The sequence below is a fragment of the Macrobrachium rosenbergii genome, chromosome 41, assembly GCF_040412425.1.
Source record: "Macrobrachium rosenbergii isolate ZJJX-2024 chromosome 41, ASM4041242v1, whole genome shotgun sequence".
NCBI classification, from domain to species: domain Eukaryota; kingdom Metazoa; phylum Arthropoda; class Malacostraca; order Decapoda; family Palaemonidae; genus Macrobrachium; species Macrobrachium rosenbergii.
The window spans coordinates 78,466,876-78,493,715 of record NC_089781.1 but is presented as its reverse complement, the minus strand read 5'-3'; the positions used below and the strand labels follow the sequence as shown (position 1 = coordinate 78,493,715).

General features: G+C 32.4%; 1 protein-coding gene across 1 annotated transcript; it reads left to right on the top strand.

Annotated features, from left to right (window-relative positions):
- The first annotated feature begins 396 nt into the window (after window positions 1–396).
- Window positions 397–26,840, top strand: LOC136826511 (uncharacterized). The gene is made up of 5 exons (XM_067083697.1): window positions 397–701; window positions 13,626–13,761; window positions 14,457–14,590; window positions 23,161–23,392; window positions 26,458–26,840. The coding sequence occupies exons 1-5, from the start codon at window positions 483–485 to the stop codon at window positions 26,538–26,540; spliced, it is 804 nt and encodes a 267-aa protein (XP_066939798.1). The 5' UTR covers window positions 397–482; the 3' UTR covers window positions 26,541–26,840.

The window sequence follows — 26,840 nt, the reverse complement described above, 5'->3', positions numbered from 1 at the left end:
GATATATCTAAAACATTTGATATTCTTTCAAATTATGGTCCAGCTGCTAAAACTCAGTTTTAGTTTTACATGTGACGCACGAGAGAACGGTATTTTTTGAACATCAATATTTGTCATAATTTCTTATGTATTTTTTCTAACGAATACTCAGCGAATAATAATAATAATCATCATCATCATCATTATCATCGTGATCATAATCATCATCATCATTTTAATACTCATAAGTATAACGTAGGTAATGTTCTAAACAATGCGGCAATACAAGAAGTAATGGAAAACCACAATATTGCTATAAAATCTACGCATTCCTTGCCAAGAACAAAAGATGCCAATAAACACACAGCCACGGGGAGAGAGAGAGAGAGAGAGAGAGAGAGAGAGAGAGAGAGAGAGAGAGAGAGAGAGAGAGAGAGAGAGAGAGAGAGAAACTTAAATTCAAACTAATATCAACAAAACCTTCACTGACTAGAACTTTCTTTATGTCTTCACCAGAGACTGTATGTATCCGAATATCGAAAGTCCAGGTTCCGAAGTACCTGGAGGTCGGGTCATCCGGTGACCTGGACTGCACCTGGCAAGAGGAAAATGACCAAATGTACTCCATAAAATGGTACCAGGCTGCCCACGAATTCTACAGGTATACGCCCACAGCCAGAGACCCTATACAGATCTTCGACCCTCCAACTTTGGATGTTGATGTAAGTATAAGAGGAAAAAAAAAATTATTGCTTCAGAATTTTTTATGTCCTCTTTATTATTGATTTTCATATGGCCCGATTTCCTCTTTTTTCACCACATGTACGTTGTATCCTGTCAAAAAAATAATAATAATAATAATAATAATAATAATAATAATAATAATAATAATAATAATAATAATAATAATAATAATAATAATAATAATAATTCTGATTTGATCTGAGAGAGATAATGTATCTTGAAACTGTTATTTTTTTGAGTAGGATAATACTTTCCAAAATCTTCGTCTGATTAAAGGGAAATATTCCTAAGCTCTCAAGCTTCTATTCTGAACTGAATGACATTTTTCATCTTATTTTGGGAAGAATTTTTGTAATGTTTTTCGAAATTATCATCTAAAGTGATGAAAACTGATCTCAATACTGCATTCTGACCCAAACAAATTTTCCTGCAAAATACTCACTTAAATGGAAGGAAACATCTCTGAGAACCCTAATATGATTCAGGAAATCCAAAGTTCAATACATGGAAGTAATGCTTCTCATTAATTCACTTCCCTCCGAGTTACATCAAGTGTATTCCAAGTCCAGTGTTTAAAAGCTTAATTCCAGATATTCCAGTCTGGTACGCCACTCCGAGCCAAAAGGCCACATTCCAAAATCTAATTTGGACAACTAATTGCATGATAATAGGATACAAACTACAGCCAGGTTCATTTCAGCTTATTATCTAACATTAAAGACGGGACTCATTTCATCCTATAATAGCGACAATTAGTTGTACGTTGATTTAATTTCCAACGGCAATAAAAGTTAAATGTGATCAGTTAATTGAACTTTGGCGGTTGGAGTACTGCCCACTTGTCTGGTAAAATAAGGGTCTGTGCGTGAGTGTCGTAGGCTTTTATTGCCCTGTGAGCTCGTGCGTTTATTGCTGTTCTCCAATGAATCATCATTGCAAAGGTAAACATGAGAAGATATTAGTTATTTACAACAGGCGTAGCATACATTTAATTTCAACCATTTATGATGTCAGGAATTTCGACCATATTTTATTCAGTCTTACAAGAAATTCAGATATACAGATCTTCCGTCATATCTTTAAGTGATATACAAATATCTACTATAGTAGTCTGAGGACAATACAACCACCGATGTTAAAGCTACTTTTAGGAAGTTTTATTCAGCCCTAGCACCTAAAGGTCGGTGAGTAAATTTGAAACTGATATGACCCAGTTTAGCAATCTTCTCTCTACTAACATACTAAATGTCGGAAAATATCCTTTGATTCTATATTGGGTTTGGATTTGACAGTCGATTTGACATTCATTACAAACTGATAACTTCTGTTTGTTTGAAAGCTGTTACTCTTTGCCTTTTATACTATTAGGATTTTAGATGTTAATTTTCCGGTTTAGAAAAAAAAATAACAACATCCTTGATGACAACACCATCTTTACTGTAGTGTCTGAACTTTAAATCGACTAAGTAAGTTAAGCAATGTGAGCTTGTATTTTTAATTTAGTACCTGAATACTGCACTTTGAAAAGACTTAATTGGACAAAGTATTCAATAAATAATTTATGATTTTTTATGTCATCGCCTCTAACCATCTAGTAAAAACCTTTCTAGGGCAAGGGATGCCTACAGTGTTTCCTCTTTTAGCATGTGTAATTACATATTAATAATCATCAAAATTTCATATAATTATTGTAATTGATAAAATACCAAATAATTATAATTGTTACCAAAACAGCGTGTAATTATAATTTCTAAACAGACTACGTCTCCTAGATATTTCAGAAAACAATATTCATTCCTTTGATAACAATATTATGAACTATAATAGTTACAAATACATGTAATTATACTTTATAAACAAAATACACTTCCTAGATAATTTAGGGAATATTTATTCCTTCTATATTTAAAAAAAAATATCTTTAAGCCTCTTCAAATGAAGAAGGTGACATACAACTAATATGTTAGGAAAATAATTTTCATAACCTTCCCATTCAATAATTATATAACTGTATAATTATATAATTAAGATGATTTGTTAACGCGTGTTTTCTTCTCACATAGTTTTACTTTTCTTTAGAGTAAATCTTAGATCTCTGTATATAAATACATAAATTGAATTACATGCATTGCAAAGAACGATTAATGAACTTTATTCTTTTTATTATTTCCCTCGCCTTTTCATTTCCTGTTTTATATTTCTGATGGATTGTCCAGTTATATATTTTTGACAAATATCCAAGAAAGATAAGACGCATGGTCATTTTAAGTTATTGATATCCTACATAAATCTACTATTTTTTTATCAGTTTTAAAATCTACTTCGAATCTCATTCCCTTTTTTTTAACTTAGAAAGTTGTAAAATATAGAAACCACTGTATTTAGGAACAAATTACTTTAAACAAATATGCAATGAATGTTAAGAAAACGGGAAACAAAATAAATTCCTTGTTGTGTTAAAGATAGCCAATAAACAAAATATATATAAGTATTTTAGCTTGAAAAAATCTTTATATTCTTCTTTATGAAAACAATATTATGGAAACATTAGGTTAAACCAACGTTGTGCAAAAATTTTACAAATCCAGAAACTAAAAATAAAAAAAAATCAGTATACAGGATACGCATCACAAAAATTAAAATAAAAAAACACTCTACTCTCTTAGTTACGACGACAGTATTATGGACCAGCTAACATAATGGCCGTGGTATCTTTCCACTTTCAACTAAGATTCCATTCCTCTCGGCTAATTATCCTCGAGACAGATAAAGCCGGACTTTCGTCCCAGTTGCATCCTAAAGGCGTTGTCCCCGAAAGCCCGGCGAAAAATCAAAAGCGGACACGTCAACATCTTCTCTTTAAAAAGTTATCATTTGGTGGAACGTTATATTATGCATAATGTGCTCGTAATGGCACGCTTTGAATATATAGCGCAGTTAACGACCATCTGGCAAGAATATTACCTCTGGAATAACCGAAAATAATTCACTTTTATCAAGAGGAAATAGCAAGTAGAGATAAAGGGAAGAGGCGGCGGTCCACGACTGGGAGCGAGAGAGAGCTTGTGAAAACTGCGGTCCAGGACCGAGCGAGGTTCTGAAATCTGCGGTCCAGGCCTGAGTGAGCTTCTGGAAGAGGCGATCCAGGGCTCAGTGGACTTCTGGAAGCGGCGGTTCTGGACTGAGAAAGTTACATTAACTAAAAAAGAAAATGTATAAATAAAAAACACAGACGATTCTTGCATTACCATTCTTTCTTTCACCTGCTTTGTAACGCTCGTCCTTTTTTAGACAAAATACAATACCACATTGACTGTAATCAAAAGCCTCAGGTAATTTTCGTTTTCTAAGGATCAATTCAGTCTTGGTCTTTTGAGAGATAACGGAAAAAGGAGCAGTCCGGGACTGGGGGAAACATCTTACTCAGATAAGAAATACGTTTTTTATTTGCTTTCTTTTTTGCTTCCAGCCTTGAAAGGTTCGTCCTTTTGTTACATCAATCACTGAATCATAAACACTGTGATTAAGATCAAACACAGGGTTAAAATAATTCTCGTAACACAGAAAAATAAATGGTTTCCTCCCAGGAAATGTTGAAGACTTGAATCTCGGGGAACTGTGAAGTTTCATGTGTAAACTTCGATGCATTTTGTCATGGAAAAGCTCATAAGAGAATATAATTTTACTTAAGAATTTATTGCCATCCTTTATAAGGGAGGACGTTGTTGTATAGTGTCGCTCTCGTAATTTTCTTATGCAGTTCATTTTAGGTCCTTCAACTTCTCCGGGATTTAACCTAAAAATATTATTTAAATAACTTATTGCTTTCCCAGTCTTTTGAACAAATACCTGCCTATCTGTCTATCAGTCTATCTATCTACCTATCTGTCTATCTATCTATCTATGCATCTATCTATCTACCTGTGTATACCTAGGGATAATTTCCCCTTGAATGATACAGTTCCTTAAGGGAAGAAACCCTCTTTTTTTTAAGGATATATGTTAGGAAAAATTGCACATTCGCACACATGCTACCTCTTGATGTCATATATATATATATATATATATATATATATATATATATATATATATATATATATATATATATATATATATATATATATATATATATATATATATATATATATATATATATATATATATATATATGTATATATATATATATATATATATATATATATATATATATATATATATATATATATATATATATATATATATATATATATATATATATATATATATATATATATATATATATATATATATATATATATATATATATATATATATATTATATACACATGCATCAGGACCGATTTAGTCACTTAGTTACGACATCAAGAGGGAGGATGTGTGTGCGAATGTGCAATTTTTCCTAACACGTATGAGTAAGCGGGAGTATCTTCCTCACGGAACTATATAATTCAAGGGAAATTATCACCATGTACACAGATAGATAGATAGATAAATAGATAGACATGTATTTGTTCAAAAGACTGGGAAAGCAATAAGTGTTTTAAATAATATTTTTAGGTTAAATCCCGGAGAAGTTGAAGGACCTATAAAGAACTGCATAAGAAAATTACGGATCTGAAGAAGACAATAGATAAATATCAGTTTTATAAATAATTTTATGTAAGCATGAGACTATTAATGAAATAAAGTAGCTATAAAAAAAAGTATGCATACATAATTTGCTAAAACAATAAGCAGACAAACAGATATGCAATGAGTTCATTCGTAACTGAAATAAATAAAGAATCCTTTTGAGAAGTAAACAAGTTATTTGCAGATATGAGAACTTACTTGTCCACTACCTAACACTTCATACCAAAATCCAACGTTTTCAGTGTATTCACATATAAATAAACTGATAAATGTGTAACATAATTTCACATCTCATCTTTGGGAAGAAATAGGAAAAATTATATAAGAAAGTAGCACCTGAAACCAGACATCCTAATTTTTAAGTTTTCTTCAATAATGATAACAGATAGCCTAGAAAAAACTAAGAATTCGATTAAGAGGCGTGACATTTAGCAATCCAGTAACACTTTATAAAGTAAAAACATCTTCTGAAAATCAGTACATTCGGAAAGTGTATCGATAGTAGAGGGATGCCTTCAAAAAATCAAAGGAGTCAGGGATTTACGTCGCATCTTTATGTCCCTCAAGGAATATAAGTTCCTTTTGTATTAAGAACACAGGAGTTTTCCTGGCCCTTGTAGGGTGAAATCTCGGTTCTCCGTCAATCAGTTCGGGTCATGCCCGTGCAGGTCGAAGATTTTGAGAAATATGTGCAAGAATTTGACGTGGAAAGAAGATATAAGAAACCTTTCAGCATTCTGTGGCTGAAACGTCTACAGACCTAATCGATTCTATTGATGAGATTTGGAAAGCTGATGTAGCAAAGCGGATAAAGTATGAGATGCAATGCTTTGTGATATATATGTTACGTAGTGATTCGGGTAAAATATCGGAATGTTGCGGTTGTGGAATTAGGATTTATTTCATTGAGGAACTCCCATTCGTTGCTTCATTGCCTATGATTCGTTAGTTTCTACGAGTTACATATTTAGTAAAGTTCTAATATTCCAAGAGAAAGAGAACTCGAGAGAAAAGGAGAGAAAATTTTTCACTAAGGAATGCTCTCTGTCGTATTAATTTCCTGTGTCTCAATTGTTAGCGATTTCTACACATTTCGCAAGATGACAACGATCCACACACACACGCACACACACACACACACACACACACACAGAGAGAGAGAGAGAGAGAGAGAGAGAGAGAGAGAGAGAGAGAGAGAGAGAGAGATTAAAGCTAGGAACTTTTTCTGTCGTACTTATTCCATATGATTCTGTGGTTGGGGCGTGCTACTTATTTCGCAGAGTACCATCATCCCTATTCTGTTAGAAATGACCTGTTCAGTACGAGAGAGAGAGAGAGAGAGAGAGAGAGAGAGAGAGAGAGAGAGAGAGAGAGAGAGAGAGAGAGAGAGAAACTATTTCTGTCGTACTTATTCCATAGAATTCTGTGGTTAGAGAGTGCTACTTATTTCGCAGAGTGCCATCATCCCTATTCTGTTAGAAATGACCTGTTCAATACGAGAGAGAGAGAGAGAGAGAGAGAGAGAGAGAGAGAGAGAGAGAGAGAGAGAGAGAGAGAGAGAGAGAGAGATTATAGTTAGGAACTTTACCTGTCGTACTTACTCTGTATAATTCTATGGTTAGAGCAAGCTACTTATTTCGCAGTGTGCCATCATCTCTATTCTGTTAGAAATGCCCTGATTTCCCACTGTTCAGTACGAGAGAGAGAGAGAGAGAGAGAGAGAGAGAGAGAGAGAGAGAGAGAGAGAGAGAGAGAGAGAGAGAGAGAGAGAGAGATTAATATTATCTAAATTTTCATACTAGAGCACTGGCTATCCAAACACCCATCATAATCATACGAAACTTCGGCTGTTAAAGTGCAGAAAACTTCTGTAAATTCTCCGACTACAAAACGTCACGGGGTACAGACAGCTTTATAGGAACGTAATCCAGCAAATGTTGGTCCGGAAGCGAGGTCCCACTCTTGTAGAATAGGCAGCAATTCTCAGGAATGACATTTAATTTAAACTTTTAGCTTAAGTTACATATACTCGAGTCCACCACACCCTCTCTCCTCCCCTCCCCTTCCCCCTCGGCCCGGTCCTCTCCAAGTTCGTCGGGTAATATTATTACAAGGTTAGATAAATTTTCGGTATTATTTTACTGCCGGATAATCGTCCTGCATTTGGCTTAACTGCGAGGGACGCCGAGTGAAAATGATAATATTACCTGCACTCCAGGTATTATTCCGTATTAATTGCTTTACCTACGTTCGTCTGTGTAGGATTTTGCTGTTGACTGGGGATTTTGTTAACTGAAAGTTAGGCTTATGATAGAAAGCTGAATACTTTTTTTCAGATATCTTATATAATTACTCTCAACTTAATTAATTTTCTGTTTCCGATAACTAATCTCGGCCATATTATGTAAAGCGAAGTTTTATTTCTATATTTATATAAATAATATTACTTTTGTGCTTTCTACATTTTGCTTCATATCTTGTCATATTAGGCAAACAGCAACCTTTTTTCTGATCTGATCCGTTGACCTCAGTACGAATAACCTTGACATTATTTTCAAGAAACTGATAAATTCTACATTATTTATTGGATTTATTGATATTCCCAATATGATTACCAGAGGTAGAAGGCAAAATTATATTTACAAAAATCATTAAAGGTTAGAATTATGGTACATTTAGGTGGATAATGAGTTGCAAATGAATGCTGTTATCGTTCAATTTCTTGGAAATGACCTTAAATGGGTATGAGGCATCGTGCTTACCCCATATAATAATGGGAAAAAAATGCACGTTAAAGACGAAGAAGAAAGAAGAAGAAGAAGAAGCGTTAATTAACAAAGGAACAAGTCGATAAAAAGCTTTCTTCATGATTCTATGGTCACTGAAAAAAACGGGTTTATTTAAGGGGGAAAAAGAACGAAAGGAGATTTATAAAAATCGTGTGTTAATGTTTTTTATAGGTGGAGGAACAAAAGGAATGCTTACTTTCAACATTCCCAGCCCTTTGTCAATTTAGCATTTGACAAAGGATTGGGAATGTTGAAAGTAAATGGTCCACTATCCAAAATACAGGAGAATGTTTGAACGATTTTTATTACCTTAATTCTTGGAATTGTATAGATTTCTACCGATGAACCGGAGTTGACGTCCTATAATTTTCTCTTCGTTTTTTTTTTTGTTTCTTTAATAGAGTTTTAACTCATTGCCTAAAGTTATCATTAATATTTCGTTTCCCAGTGAAAGTAATGGTTAATATTTTGTTTCCCAGTGCAATTATTATAAAGTAAACATGCATATGCACACATACCTACACGCTTAAATTTAAATGCGTGAACAAAATACTGTCTATATGATGTACCCATATTTTTCCTAACAAAATGAAATTGCATTTGGAAAAAAAAATGCACCCATGCCATATACTCTGAAGTGTGTGTGTGTGTGTGTGGGTTGGAGTTAGATAGATAGATAAATAGATAGATAGATAGACAGATAGATAGATAGAAAGGAAGGTAAATAGACAGATAAATAGATAGATGGATAGAAAGACAGACAGATAGATAGATAGATAGATAGATAGATAGATAGATAGATAGAAAGGAAGGTAAATAGACAGATAAATAGATAGATAGATAGATGGATAGAAAGACAGACAGATAGATAGATAGATAGATAGATAGATAGATAGATAGATAGATAGATAGATAGATAGATAGATAGAAAGGAGGTAAATAGACAGATAAATAGATAGATAGATAGACAGATAGATAGACATACAGATAGATAGACAGATAGATAGATAGAAAGGTAGGTAAACAGACAGATAAACAGAAAAATAGATAGACAGACAGACAGATAGATAGGCAGATAGATAAAGAGATAGGTAGAAAGGTAGGTAAATACTCAGATAAACAGATAGATAGATAGATAGATAGATAGATAGATAGATAGATAGATAGACAGACAGACAGACAGATAGATAGACAGACAGACAGATAGACAGATAGACAGATAGATAGCAGAGGCCGGTGGCTGCCGGAAGAGTAGCAGCTTAAAATTCATGCTCGACCTCTTGCACAACATCCCATCCATTGAAAGGGTTATTGATGTAAATAATTCCTTAATGGTTTGTTGACAGGGCCAATATGTTTGCAGTCTGATGTTATGGAAGATCATCCTTTAAAAAGGGGGGGGAAATATAATGCATAACATACAAGGTTCGAAGTGTTTTAGCAACGGGAAGCCACATTTCAACTCGAATTCAGTTACCGGGGGAAAAATATTATTAATTGGTCGGGGTTCTCAATTCCGGGCACTGATGTTAAGGTGAAAGCGTAGTAGAAATATAACAGGGAACAGTTATTATATAACAGAGATTAACTGGAATTGGTTTTGGCGATTTTTAGGCCAATATCGACTTTAAGGACGCGATTCTATCAACAATGATCATCCTTGCTTTATTATTCAACAAAGGTGCGATTCAATATAGGTGGAAAACAACACGCTTGAGTGTTCTTTAAACGATCCGCATTCAGTAGAAAATTGTTATCAATTAATTATTATATTCGTTTGGTTTTCAGGAAGAACTCACTTTGTCATTTCCTGTGTTAAAACCTGTAATGAAAACAGATGCTGCTTTTCAAAATTACCGAATAATATATACGCATATCAGATATCTCCGATTTATATAATTTATATGATTTTATTACCTAAAAATATCTGAGAGCCCCAAAGTATTACATTAGATATATTTGTCAATTTTTAATATGGACAATATATTGCAAAGTGTTCAACAAGTATCCTTTGAATAAATTATAAGCCAGTGAAGAAAATGAAAACACCATAACATTAGAATTTGAATGATGAAATTATCAGTCTTCCGAGAGGAAGGTACTTGACGGTATAAGGCTCGAAAATTAAAATAAAATTAGAAAAACACTAACAGGACATAGTAGCTGTATATATTTATAGGAGAAACATCCTAGTATAATATTCAGCGTCTATAATTTAGTTAGGTTAAAAGGTATGAATTAAAAAAAAGGGCAGAAAATAATATATTTGTTAGTTTCCCAAGGGGGAAATTCCTGTTAGGTGTTCAACTAATATCATTTAGAAGGGGTATAAAGTGTTCAGCAAATATTATTAGATAAATTATAAGCCTGAGAGAAAATGGGAACGCAATAACATTAGAATTTGAATAATGAAATTATCAGTCTTCCGAGAGGAATGTCCTTGACGATGTGTGGCTCTAAAATAAAAATAAAATTAGAAAAATACTAATCCGGTATCGTACTTCTATATATTTAAAGGAGAAACATCCTTGTAAAACATTCAGTGTCTATCATTTAGTTTAGTTAAAAGGCACGAGTTCAAAAAAGCCAGGAAACAAAAAAACTATAAATCACACATATTTCTTAGTTTCCCAAGGGAAAAATTCTTGTTAGGTATTCAACAAATATCATTTAGTAGGGATATAAGATCTAGAATGGAAAAAAGATCAAGAAAAACTGGAAATGTATAGATCAGACTTAATATTTAGCAGCTTTTAATGGGGGAAATTCTTGTCAGATATTCAACGAGCTCCATAAATCAAATGAAAAGAAAAAGATTGCTTCTATTCCCTAGGGCTGAGGGAAAGAGAAAGTATGCATCCAACTTTGTTGGAAAAGACGTGGGGTTTGGAATGGAGGAAAAGAAGAGGAAAGAAGGAATAAGAGGCAGAGGAAAGAAGTAAGTGTTGGAAAAGAGTGGCAGGAGTGAGCGAAAATAAATTAAGGAATGGGGTTTCGATGGAGGAAAGTAAGAAGAAAGAAGGACTTAGACAGAAGGAGTAAATGAGGGGGGAGAAAGATAAGAAGAATAAAATAAAAAGAATTAGATAATAAAGAACAGAGAGATCCGTCGGTTGTCTACTGACGCTTAACAAAGTCAGATTGTCATTAATTCAAATCTAAGAATTAGGAGAGAAAAATTAATAAATGAATGAAAAGATGAGACAAAAGGAATGAATAAAAATAAAAAGAATGAGAAAATAAAGAACTGAGAGATCCTTCGGCTGTCTACTGATTCGTAACAAAGGCAGGTTGTCATTAACTAAAATCTAAGGAATACGAGAAAAAAAAATGAATAAAATGAAGGGGAAAAAGATGAAAGGAATAGGAATTAAAAGAATGAGAATAAAAAGAATAGATATCCGCCGGTTGTCTACTGACGCGTAACAAAATCAGATAGTCATTAATTCAAATCTAAGAAATGCGGGAGAAAATTGAATAAATAAAGGGAGGGGAAAAAGAGATAAAAAGAATAAAACAAAGAATGACAAAATAAAGAAGAGAGACCAGTCGGTTGTCTACTGACGCGTAACAAAGTCAGGTTGTCATTAATTCAAATCTAAGGAATAAAATGGTAAAATGAATAAATGAAAGGGAAAAAAATAGAAAAGAAATAAAAACAATAAGAATGAGAAAATAAAGAATAGAGATCTCCATCGGCCGTCTACTGACGCGTAAGAGTCAGTTATTCATTAATTCGTCAAATCAAATGATTGATTGATCGAGAAAAGAAAACTGGCATCGCAACATAAAGTCAACTGAGAATATCACGAAAACGTGTTGATGCATCGCGGACGCCGATCGCCGACGTAGTTGCATCTGTTATATCCATTACTCAGAGTCTAAGGGGATTAGGACAAAATAAATATTGTCGGAACAAATGGTTTTTCCACTTCAACCGTTGCTCCCTGTAGGGAGTATTTTCTGAAATACTGTGTGTTTGTACGCAAGTGTTTTCAATAAAATATTATGGAACTGAGTGGAGGGTTTTTTGTTTTCGAACATGGTGAATATGTTTGTAGTAATTTTTTTTGCAGATACTGTGATCTTGAATGTAAGATTTTTTTTTTATAGAAAATAATGAATTCCTACCTTGGTTTTACATTAAAATAGCGGTGAATTTCCCAGGAGGAGTTTTATTTAACACACTCAATCTGTATGCTAGAAATTTTTTAAAAATACAGGTAAATTGTATGATATAGATTTTTTCTAAAAAAAAAAAAAAATAGTGGATTTCTATTTAATTTTCATCTAAAATGTATTTAATTTTTATTTTAGATTTTGTTTTTCATATATTATTGCGCATTTACATGCAGGAATTTTTATTCTTAAGATACCTGTATATTTAATATTTATGCAGGAGATTTTTTATTAACTATAATGCATTTGTATGTAGGTTTTTTGATCTAATATAATTTAGAGGCAATTTTTCACAAGTTATGCTGAATTTTTTAATAGATTTTACAAAAATATGGTTAATTCGTATGTATTTGTTTCTCATTAAAAACAGTGAATTTTAATGTAGTTTTTCTTAAATTATGATGTAGCTGTATGATGCTAGTGTCTTGTATGCGTCTATTTTTTTGTATGTTGCTATATATATATATATATATATATATATATATATATATATATATATATATATATATATATATATATATATATATATATATATATATATATATATATATATATATATATATATATATATATTGTTTTCTAGATGCTTCTTTGTACGCTGATGTCATTACTGGGGATTAGGAGTATGGGGTTATTTGTCTGGATGCTTATCATAATAATAATAATAATAATAATAATAATAATAATAATAATAATAATAACATCAACTAAAATATAGGAAAAAACATCAACTAAAATATTAGTTGAAACTATAATGCAATGCTCAACTAAACAACTATTACTACTTCTACCTACTATAAACAACAACAACAACAACAACACAATAATAATAAAATAATAATAATAATAATAATAATAATAATAATAATAATAATAATAATAATAATAATAATAATATCACCTTTAACACTACTTATTTAAAAGGGGGTCTACTACATATCTAATAATAATAATAATAATAATAATAATAATAATAATAATAATAATAATAATAATAATAATAATAATAATAATATCACCTTTAACACTACTTATTTAAAAGGGGGTCTACTACATATCTAAAAAATAATAATAATAATAATAATAATAATAATAATAATAATAATAATATCACCTTTAACCCTACTTATTTAAAAGGGGGTCTACTACATATCTAAAATAATAATAATAATAATAATAATAATAATAATAATAATAATAATAATAATAATAATAATTTTCCTTTACAAAAAACGTACAAGTTCCATCCTACCACTCATGATATGTCACAACCTCACGCTGAAGTACTTCCTGCCCTTTCAGCGTCAGAAGTCGTGGGGCGGCAACGTCAGGATAGCCAACGTTACCCTAGAGGCCGCGGGGCCCTTCCACTGCGAGGTATCCGCCGACGGTCCGACCTTCCACACGGCCTCTGGGCAAGATACTCTCAATATCATTGGTAGGTGTGATTCTGGAAAGAAAGATTTTCAATAAGAGTTTATGCTGATGTGAATGGACAACTCGAATGGACATAGTAAATCATATATATGTATATATATAAATACTCGTGCGAATATATATATATATATTATATATATTATACATATACACACACATAGTAATATATATATATATATATATATATATATATATATATATATATATATATATATATATATATATATATATATATATATATATATATATATATATATATATATATATATATATATATATGTGTGTGTGTGTGTGTGTGTGTGTGTGTGTGCGTATAAACTTTGTCACTTACACAGTTATCTGTGCATTAATGCAATTACTGACAGGACCTCATTGAAACTGGATGGTATCTAGATACATCAGTTTCAGTTTCAATGATATATATATATATATATATATATATATATATATATATATATATATATTTATATATATATATATATATTTATTTTTATATATATATCAATCATATATATATATATATATATATATATATATATATATATATATATATATTTATATATATATATGAATACTTTATCTAAAAAATTACTATTTATCTTGTTTATTTGAAATTCTTGTTGGATGTTCTTGTATGTATGCAATATTGCCCCCCATGTAAATGTTAAATCTTCACTCCATTTTCCCCCCTTACAGATTTACCAGACGGTGGCCCAAAGATACAAGGAATAAGAACGCAGTATCTACCTGGCGAGCAGGTAGACCTTAAATGTATAACCCTGAGGTCCAAGCCAGCTCCGGAACTCTCTTTTACCGTGAATAATGAACAGGTAGATTTGGTGTCTGAAGCCTTAAGCTGGTATTTCATTAACCGGTCGTCTAAATAATAAGAAACATGAAGATGAGTCTAAAACAATTTATTTCTGTCTATAAATTCTACATGACCTGTATTGCTGAATAATTGGTTTATTCGCAGGGTTTTGATGATGGCTTATACTTAATAGCTATTTTTTTTATTATTATTCATAATGACTGTAATTCACTAGTGGGTTTTAAACAGCGTCATCCATTTCTTCTACTGTGCTTTCCCATTGTCTAGGTTGAAAAATTAGCTGAATATATAATGCCTACTTATTCTTGGATCTTACTTATATTATTTCAGCCTTCAAAACTCCTTTTGGCATTCAATTTAAGGACATATTTTTTATGCTCATATGAGATACTTATATGGTCGTGGCTCAGTTGATGTAAATCTTACAAATCTCATTTCCTTCCTGCTGACTGCGATATAAGTTACATAGATTTCATATGGGCTCTGTTTTAAAGTTGAATTGACAATCATCTTCCATGAGTAGAGGAGAGTATTTGAGATGTTCACCTTTATTTGCTACGGAACAGTTTTAGATTATAAACCAAAAATTTACGAGCTTTTATAACTTTGGTTATAAATCATTATTAATGTTTGACTTTTTAGATTGCTGCCATGAATTAATTGCTACGAAGTTACTTTATAATTTGCTGAGGAAATTCGTTCTTTTAATACATGGACTCAATAAAAATAGCTGTTTTTTCTAATTACAAACCTTAACATTAAAAATTATCAGAAAATTGTATCTTTTAAAGAGAGTCAAAGTCTCATAGCATATAAACACCTAAAATGTTGTACTGCTGAGAATATTATTCTATTTTAATTTTACTTGGTGCAAATATCTAAAAAAAAAAATATTAAAATATGTCCTTGGAAATTAGCGTCAGATCATCAATATTACTGAATATAATTACACAAAATCCAGTTAAAGACTAAAGCAATGGAATTTTTTTCCCAGAGCAAAAAAATATTATTTTGCTTGTATTTGGATTAAGCATAAAGAATACAGCCTATTTTTACCTAATGATTATTAACAAACCAGTAAAAATATCATTAATGTAGAATCATATCTGACGCATTTCTTTCCAACTCTATCGATAAATTTTAACCTTCCTAATAAATTCAACCCATTCCGTCCATCAGCTTAAACTATTGTCTTGACTCTCCGTGAAATGAGCCCAAGGTTTAAACACCTGACTAGGTAAATCCTCTTTTGCATAAGAGAATAATAGAAAGCTTCATTACTGGGCGTCTCTGGTTGGTACTTCTTATGAATGCAGTTCCATTGCATAAACATATTTATAAGTGTGCATGTGAGCGTGTGTGTGTGTGTGTGTGTGTGTGTGTGCGTTCCTGTGTGTATATGTGTATGTGTGCAGAAACGCCCTCCGCCTTTAAGCCATTAGACTGATTGCCACGGAATTAGTTCATTTTGCATTTGCTTTAAGTGAGCATTATAAAAATCGCAGAGACTGCACACACACCTCCGCCTTTAGAGCAGCGAAGCCTCGTGCAGTTGGTGATTATATATTTCTCGTATGATAAATGTGTAGATGTATAAAATGCTCTCCCGCACACACACACACATATATGTATGTATGTGTGTGTATGTGTGTGTATGTGTTTATGCACTATGTACATTTAGTATAAACACAATATGCAATTGCAAAGTGAACGATACTGCGTTGCGCTAAAAGGCGTAGGTGTAATAATATATATATATATATATATATATATATATATATATATATATATATATATATATATATATATATATATATATATATATATATATATATATATATATATATATAATAATAGGGTATATTATAAATAAAATAGAGCCCCCTCTCTGTACAGCATAAACTAAAATTGATATGGACAAAAACAAAAGTAATTCAGAACAGGTATTTATTTAAGTTTCTCTCTGAGTATTTAATATTTTGTGCTGCCTCCATCTGCCTGTACCACAGCCTGCATTCTTGAGGGGTATGATTTCAGCAAATTGCAAAAAAGCTGAGACTCAAACTCCATTTCCTTGAGCACTGCGGTCACCTCTCTTCGCAGGTCGTCGAGGCTTGGTATACCATCATAGTTCACTGTGCGTGCTTCAACACGATCCTTTAAGATACTATCAATGCTTTCACACACATTAAGGTCAGGGAAGCTACCTGGAAATTCACTTGACGGGAAGAAATTGATACCACTGTTTCGAAGCAGCTCCTGTGTCTGAAGAGCCTTGAAACATGGTGCCTTATCATGCAAAAATGTGACTTCTTCAACAGATAACACATTTTCAGGATCTTTGAGGAAAGGAAATACTCCAGCAGTAAGCACAGTTTCTCTGAAGTATTCGCCATTCCATGAATGTCCTTTTCATTGCTGATCCACATTAACCGTTTGGCTGTGAAACAGAGAAAAATTCCCAAACATTCAGGAAATTTCACAACTTGGCGATAGAGCATGTCGTCACTGATATCATCCAACTTTGCAGCCCAAATGATGTCATTTTTATGATTTGGCTTCCTGACTATGTAATTGAAGAATTCATCTGATGCGGCAACATGGAGAAAATCAGCTTCATCCCAATCTTTAAGAAATGAACCGCAAAACCATGAACGGTCTTCTCTCTGTTGCTGAGTGATGTTGGGCTTGCTGATAACATGAAATGACTTGATACCAGATTTTTTCAACTCACGATATAGAGCACTATAACTTCTCTTCTTTCCCATTTTTGTTTCTAGTTCAAGCGCCAATTTATGTAAAGACTTTCTTGGTCTACCCATTGCCTCAGCTATGATGTCTTTTGACCACTGAGAAAGGACTTCAGGCCTTCCAAGATTCTCACTCTTTTCGCGATGACAGTCATATGGATTTTTGTTCCAGTTTCTTTTAACAAAGGATTCATCTCTTTTAATGTATTTCAGCTATCCAGGAATGTGAAATGAAGGGTGTGCCAGCATCCCTGGCCTCTCTGAAGGTTGTAGCCCGGATTCGGTCAATCCATCTGATTTCCGACGAGTCGTTAGCCATGGCTGTATCTAACTCCGTCATTCAGTCTGAAAATACAAGAAATGTAAAATGAAAAATAGCTTAATAGAAGCTTAAAATAATGTACTTGCAGACAGGCTATAGCAGAAAACTTCATAACTTTCCATTTGTTCTGTGGAGGGGGCCCTAATTTCTGAAACACCTGTTATATATATATATATATATATATATATATATATATATATATATATATATATATATATATATATATATATATATATATATATATATATATATATATATATATATATATATATATATGTATATATATATATGCATATATATATACACGTGTGTGTGTGTGTTTGTGCGTGTATAGTATTTATCATAATTGTACCGGTGCATGTGTATATTGTAAATACAATTAATACTCATGTGCATACGTAAGTGCAGGTGTGGTATGCGTACATTATTTATTTGTTCATGTGGATAAGTGGTTATATTGCGGATAAAATGTATCTGGTGTAAGGTTAATGATGCATGTATTTCATTTTTGAGTGCATGAATGACGTAAACAACTGAAATAGAGTGTGGACCTTTCTGTAGAATACTTCCCAACTAAAAAATGCTAGAAACAGGAACAACACCAGAAATACAATATTATCAAAGTGGTTGTTAAGGTGTCTGAGATGACCAGAATATATAATAAGTATTTGTCTATGGGTTGAGCCTCATAAGAAAAAAAAGACAGATATGCAAAAATATTGGCATACTCAAAACATGTAAACTTCCCAACCATTTTATGCCGCAGGAAAAAAGAGAATGGACCAATTTGGAGCAACTCTTTGAAAACATAAAAAAAATAAACTTTAGAAAAATGTTGTAAGCGTTTATGTCATATGGAACGCTGAGAGATATCTTGATTAAAAAAAAAGCGAAATTTTGTTTGTTGTAATGAGAAACAACTTTTAATTTTACTTATTTTACTCATTACTCTCAGCGCATAAATTTTTCCAGCCGAGTCAAAACCATTAAACGGAAAGCACCGGGATTTATTACTAACATCTATTGCTATTTTCAATATATCTCGAGGCTCATTCTGAGATGGGGAAAATGTCTACAGTCTTAGTATCAAGAAACCTTTAATTAATCATCTATATAGTGTAAGAATCTGTTACCTGGTTTCTCATACCTATTAAAAAAGGCTTAGGAAATTATATTTTCTCAGTCTCCTTGCTCTAGAGGAAGACCTCGGAATTGCTGGAAAGAAAGGATGGAAACTATAGTGGACAGAGAGTGTATTAATATCCATGATGCACAAGGGCGGATGTAAGGCAGTAGTGAATAGTGCACGTAGGAGGGTTCGAGGAACTACTGATGAACCATGTATATAGGTTTATGAAGTGGCTATTGAAGGAAAATTTCCTTTTTAGTGGATTAATCTAGGTTCAACCTTTTGTGCTCTGGAACAATCTCTGTTATGGGAAACAGCGATATATATATATATATATATATATATATATATATATATATATATATATATATATATATATATATATATATATATATATATATATATATATATGTGTGTGTGTGTGTGTGTGTGTGTGTGTGTGTGTGTGTGTGTGTGTGTGTGTGCGATTAAAAAGCCAAGACACAGCCAGAATCTATTGCTTTGAGGTAACACTAATACTTCCTGTCCTCTTCAGAGCTGAAGTCCTGTAGGAAAAAAAATTTACTCTTATGTTGCTTCATTTCTTCACTGTTATTCTGACAGCTGTTTCAGACATTAATTTACGGCTTTCATCAGGGTTATACCACATATACAGTGGAACTATACTCCAATGTATAGGTGAGCACAGTAAAAAGATTACAGAAAATGATAATTGGTATGTAACCCTCACAAAGCAGGAAAAGTAAAAATTGAAAAAGAGCATCACTCAGAACAGATGTGTGAGATTTCCCTTGAAAGTTCACAAGGCTTGACCCTTCCGAGAGTCCCAAAGCATCTCAATAAAGCCTTATCTTGCTGAGTAGAAGCATGGAATCTAAGGACTGCTGATCATTCAACACAAGCTGCTGCAGTGTCGTCGTGTTCACTGCTTCAGTGGTCACCTGCTGCCCATGGTCATCCTCCTGGTAACAAACCTCAGTATTTCTGCTAAGGATCTCCTATGGAATCTTCTCATTGTACTTATTAAAAAAGAACTGATGTATGACCCCAATATTGAGATGGGCTTGAAGTTATCTCAGAAGGGTTGCCATTGTGTGACCAACGTAGATTATATTGAACTAATAAGCCAAGATGGCCTTGAGACTCAGTTTGGTGTACAAAAGCAGTTACTGAGTTGGGGTAGCTGAAGACTCTCAGCCACGTCTTCTCATATGGTGCCTTTGGTGTTACTGTCTCTAGGCTGTACCATAGATGACTTTGTAGCAGAAAGTTATAGTTTTCTGATTTTGTAGTGTTTGACCCTGTGTGTGGAATTCACCATATTCTGCTTTATCATATCCTCTATTCGGTGTTTCACAACATCTGCCAAACATGGTCCAGTTCTACACAGGCAAATTTACAAGTACTAAACTATGAGAAGGCCATCCTGATGTAGGCGCCAGTGATGGACCTCTTGTATAAATATTGACGTTCTTTCCCTTAGTTATGGCAGTGGCCAACATTTGTAGATTTTATTTTCATATCCTTGGTTGGTATGTTTTTTCTTAAGGAGGGCATCGAGAAAAGGAAGGGCCTTTTTCTTACTGATTTTGACTGCGAAGTTTGGGACTGAATTATTTTAAAAAGTGTCTATAAACCTCTTTGTCTTCCAGGCAACCAGCATAGATTCTGAGACTAGCACAGTTACAAATTCGGAAGACACATGCAAGCCCCTCAATATAAACTACACTGACAGCCTTACAGAGGCGGCTACAAGCCCATTACAGTAAACATCATGCATCAGCAATTTGTACAGATGCATGACAAAAACCCGCTGAAGTAGATCTTAGCAGAGATACTGAGGTTTTCACAGAAATCATGATTATGGGTGGCTGGTGATTGCAGAAGCAGTGAGCAACACACTACAGGAGAGTATGTTAAACGTTCAAGCGTCTTCATATGGTACAGGAGGTTTCGATGATTGCATTAAGACTCACCAAGGCCAAGGATTGTGAAGCTTCATAAAGAAACTCATGGATCTGTCTCCACTGATATTTCTTTGTTAATTTTCACTTTTTCTGATTTTTGAGGTTTATGAGCTAATTTTTATTCTTTTAAACACGTTTTTTAATTTGAGTTTGATCTAATTTTTACTGTGCTCACCTGTACATTGGACTGTAGCTCTACTGTATATTTAGTATAGTCCTGAAGATCTCCATAAGTTAATTCGTTGTTTCCTTCAGGACTAACCTTGAAGATAAAAGGAAGCATAGGAGGTTGGAGAAGCGGTACCTGAAAGTAACTGATGTTACCTGTGCACTAGGTTATGACAAGAATTGCCTATGAGAAAAAACTATGCCTAAGGAGTTTATATATATATATATATATATATATATATATATATATATATATATATATATATATATATATATATATATATATATATATATATATATATATATATATATATATATATATATATATATGTATATATGTATATATATATATATATATATATATATATATATATATATATATATATATATTATATATATATATATATATATATATATATATATATATATATATGTGTGTGTGTGTGTGTGTTTACATATATATATACGTATATATATGTTTATATATATATATACTCTGTATATATACAGTATATACAATCATGAAGCTACAAATATCGTTTAATATCCAATTCATGCTACTTCGGGAATATCCCCGATGGGGAATTATCACCGAAGGGGAATTTTTTTAAGTGATAGATGGATCGGTACTGCCGGGTCTCGATCCGTCGGCACAGTACCTTCCAACGACTCCATTCGATGGTCAAACCATTGAGCCACCAAGAGAGGTATAAGTTAATGCCGAATCCGCGATAGTTATTTACCAGTCGAGAGCGGGGAAACTGTACTTGGCTTCAGCATTAACCCACCTCCACCATGATAGGTCATGAAATTTGTATCACACCTTGATTTATATACAATCATGAAGCTACAAATGTTTATTATCCAATTCACGCTACTTCAAGAGCGGGAAAACTGTACTTGGCTTCTCGATGGGTAAATAAGCACGGCAGATTCAGCATTAACTTATACCTCTTTTGGTGGCTTAATGGATTGACCGTCGAATGGAGTCATTGGAAGGTACTGTGTTAGGGGATCGAGACCCGGCGGTACCAATCCATTTATCACTTTAAAAAAAATTCCCCTTTAGTGATAATTCCCCATCAGGGATTTTGCCGAAGGAGCATGAATTGGATATTAAATGACATTTTTAGCTTCATGATTGTATATAAATCATGGTGTGATACAAATTTCATAATAAGAGCTGAGTGTTCCAAACATACCAATGAGCTACCATGGTGGACGTGGGTTAATGCCGAAGCCAAGTACAATTTCCCCTCTCTCGACTGGTAAATAAGTAGGGCAGATTTCGCATTAACTTGTACCTCTCTTGGTGGCTCAATGGTATGACCGTTGAATGGAGTCGTTGGAAGGTACTGTGTCGAGGGATCGAGACCCGGCGGTACCAATCCATTTACCACCAAAAAATTCCCCTTCGATGATAATTCCCCATCGGGGATATTCCTGAAGTAGCGTGGATTGGATATTAAACGACATTTGTAACTTCATGATTGTATATAAATCACAGCGTGATAAAAATTTCATATAGCTATGTATGTATATATATATATATATATATATATATATATATATATATATATATACTGTATATATATATATATATATATATATATATATATATATATATATATATATATATATATACTATATATATGTTTATATATATATATGTATATATATATATATATATATATATATATATATATATATATATATATATATATATATATATATATATATATATATATATATATATATATATATATATATATATATATATATATATATATATATATATATATATATATATATATATATATATGTAGAATCTACTGGTCACTTTTACTAGACACATATGTAATTCTAATAGCCACAGGGCATTGTGGCTATTAGAATTACATATATATATATATATATATATATATATATATATATATATATATATATATATATATATATATATATACTGTATATATGTTTATATATATATATATATATATATATATATATATATATATATATATATATATATAAATATATATATATATATATATATATATATATATATATATATATATATATATATATATATATATATATGTTTGTTTGTATATACTTTTCACATATACAAGGCAGTCGTCCATGTATCTCATTCTTTACCATTTCTGCAAATACATATTAATCAGCTATCAAGCTTTAGCTAGCCATTCACCCTGGTACGCTCTAATCCAGATAGTGGCCAGGTGGGCGGACCCTCAGATCAACACCGAAGACCGCGACGGCCTAACGACCTCCACCCTCAGAGTGAGATTCACCCTCACCCCGCGGTTCATCGAACGGGACGGCTACGCCACGGTCCGGTGCAAAGCGGAGATCCCCGGGTTCTACATGGACACCGCTGACGAGATCATCAGCACCAGAGCACCGTATCACGCCTCTGTCCTCGACGGAGGCGCTGCCGCAGGTGAGATAGGTCGTGTGTGTCAAGGTCGTCGGCTAGTTGCTGGTCTTAGTCAGACTGGATAAGCATTTTGTGTAAGTTAGGACGAATTAAAAATGGCGTTTGTTTGGTCATCGGAGGTCAGTTCTTCTCGACATAGGAGGTTTTTGTTCTTATCTTTACCATTATTTTTATGGTTATTCTAAAATTTCTTCATCGCTATGGTAAAGTTTATTGTTTTCCTCCGTGTTTATTATTATTATTATTATTATTATTATTATTATTATTATTATTATTATTATTATTATTATTATTATTATTATTAAGGCCTTAAGGAAATATTGCAAAATGGTGCCCCATGGTCTCCTGATCTTTTGACTCAAATGATTATGACAATGACTGATTTCTAAGTTCCCGAGATAAAAAAAAAAAAAAGTCAAGAATCGAAACCATCTCTGCGAATACAAAAAAATTCAACAAATTCGTCACATCATTTCACTTGCTTATCAATTTTACGTTCCTATGTCACCTGATGGACCTTGGGCGTCTCTCCCAAAACGGCGATGTCTGAAAGTGACATTAAGAGATTTCAACAAACATCCGCAAACTTGTAAAACGTAACACGAACCTGTGATGACTAGAGAGAAATATCTCTGAGATATTCCTGAATATTTCGATTTTCTTTTCCTGCATCAAGAGCAATTTTCTTGTCGTAGTTATCAAGTGAATTATTCGTTTTATAAATACCAGTGCAATTTGGACATCCCATTTACCAACAAGCTAGGGTTTAAAATCTCTCGCATATGCCGTTATTCGGTTATTATAAGCAAATGTATTTGTGTATAATTTTGGAATTAATGGCATAATCGGTACATTCAGTGACATAATGAAGTTTTCTAGAGATCATGGACAATTAGCCAACCATTATTATTAGTATTTATTTGTTATCACTACTAATAGTAGTTTTACTTTAAGATTAAAAGTAGATAATGATAAAGCTAAAGAGGTTGGACAGCTAGAACCTTGAAGAATAAAGTGACCGGTTAGAAAGTTTCAAGCATGAAAGGAAAGAACTCAAAGTAAGACCTACAGTGCCCATGATGAGGCACACTGTTGACAATCAGCTGTTCGTCTCAAGCTCTAATACCCCTATCCGACCCAACAGTACGATTTAAGTGTCTTACGAGGCATTCCTAGTGGAATTTTCCTATACAAAGATGATAATAATTATTCTTTCCATTTAAATAAAGGGTCAAATAATGTTTCTCATCTGAGGAACTCATCCTTAACAAATGTCTAAATAAATAAAAATTTATCAATTGGAGCTACAAAAACTTCCCAATTTCTAATAACAACATTTAGTTTGGTAATTTTACGCCAATGTTAAATTCAACAGTGATGGTACATAGCGGTACCTCAGATAATGCTACCGCTTCAATTTATAATCAGGCAAACCATATCACAAAGTGTTGATTTTTCCCCTTCCACTTGCTTCCACTCGTACTGGAGAATTACGTAAACTCTGTTGGTTTTCACAGAACAAACATTAATTTCTAAATGTCACAAAATGTAGAGTTGCGTGGTCGTCAATGGAATAAGAGGAATTTCCAGAAATAATTCCCCAGCGCTTGGAGCTCTAACACGGGTCTTCAAAGGATGTTTTGAAATGCCTCGAGTAGCAGACAAACGGGGTCTTTGCCCTAGGTTCGTTTTGCGTTCTGCTTTGAAAAGCGTGTTTCGTTAGTTCTTAAGCTTCCTTTGATAAAGAAAATGTAATAAGATGAAAGTACAGGAAGGTAGCGTATACAGTAACATTTAAAATCCTCGTAATAAAGTCAAAATTCATTAAAAGGTTGACTCCTTTTGATAGTAATAAAAACACTCATAGTGGAAATCTTAGCAACAATGTCGAAATGAAGTAAAATTTAAAGTCTTTGTCGTAACATGATAAATATAATAAAAGTTTGGGTCCTGGTGATATGACTGCTGGTACGAGAAAAGTGAAGGTCTTGATGAGGTAAAAACTGAGTAAAAGTTAGATTCTTTGCAAGATGAAAATGTTGTCAAAGTTATGATCTTTATAAGGTAAAAATGCAGTAAAGTTCAAGACCTTTTTAAGATAAAAGGTAGTAAAAGGTAAGATCCTTATAAGATGAAAATGCAACAAAGGGTAAGATCTTTATAAGGTAACAATGCATTAGAAGTTATGATCTTGAAATGGTAAAAATGCAGTAAAATTCAAGATCTTTTTAAGATAAAAAACAGTAAAAGGTAAGATCATTATAAGATGAAAATGCAACCAAGGGTAAGATCTTTGTAAGGCAGCAATGCATTAAAAGTTGTGATCTTGATATGGTAAAAATGCAGTAAAATTCAAGATCCTTTTAAGGTAAAAGGCAGTAAAATGTAAGATCCCTATAAGATAAAAATGCAGCCAAGGGTAAGATCTTTGTAAGGTAACAGTGCATTAAAGTTATGATCTTGATTTGGTAAAAATGCATTAAGAATTAAGCTCCCCGCATGATATATTAAATTCAGTACTTGAAGAACCATATAATTGGGCAAAAAGTACAGTATAACATATAGGGACTTGTAATAAAAAGCGTAGAGAAAATCAATGTTTTAATGATAAGGTTAACATGCTGCGTATTTAAAATCCATGTATCGTGGTAAAATATTACAGTATAAAATCTGAGAGCATTGTAATACGGCAAAAAAGCACAATGAAGGTTAAGATACTTGCAATCAGTAAATGAGACTAACGTAAATAGCTTGGCAACTAGCTAATAATAAAGTAAATCAGGAAAATGCTCAAAGCTGCTATGATATATATATATATATATATATATATATATATATATATATATATGTATATATATATATATATATATATATATATATATATATATATATATATATATATATATATATAATATATATATATAATATATATATATATATATATATATATATATATATATATATATATATATATATATATATATATATATATATATATATATATATATATATATATATATATATATATATGCTAACCTTATTTCTCTTACGTTTTTTTCTACTTTTAGGTCGTCGATCTGGGATCCGATCAACGTGTGGCATGGTGCTGGGAACTTTACTAATATCGTCTTTGTACCGTCAGGTATTCTGAACCGGTCGGTTCCATTTCATGCCGAAGAACGATTTACACAATTAGGTTAATTGCTGTTCCGCTGGAGAGGGACAGGTCGGATCTACCTGGATGCGAATCCACGCTTCGTAGAAGGGACTCGCTTTTTTGTAAGTTTGAAAGGAGAGAACGAGAAATGCTAAAGACAATTAAGGAAAATCTAAATGGCTCATTTTACTTAAAATTGCAAAAACAAAGGAGAGAAAGTTTCGTCATTTTTACATGTCAGCGATTTTTGTCAGTAACGGTAAATTGATTAATAAGATGGATCCTGTCATCAAA

Excerpts from the sequence above, each read along its gene's own strand:
- LOC136826511 (XM_067083697.1), top strand. The coding sequence starts at position 483 with ATGTCTTCACCAGAGACTGTATGTATCCGAATATCGAAAGTCCAGGTT. Across the intron at positions 702-13,625 it reads CTCCAACTTTGGATGTTGAT|CGTCAGAAGTCGTGGGGCGG; the intron begins GTAAGTATAAGA and ends CTGCCCTTTCAG. Across the intron at positions 14,591-23,160 it reads TTACCGTGAATAATGAACAG|ATAGTGGCCAGGTGGGCGGA; the intron begins GTAGATTTGGTG and ends GCTCTAATCCAG.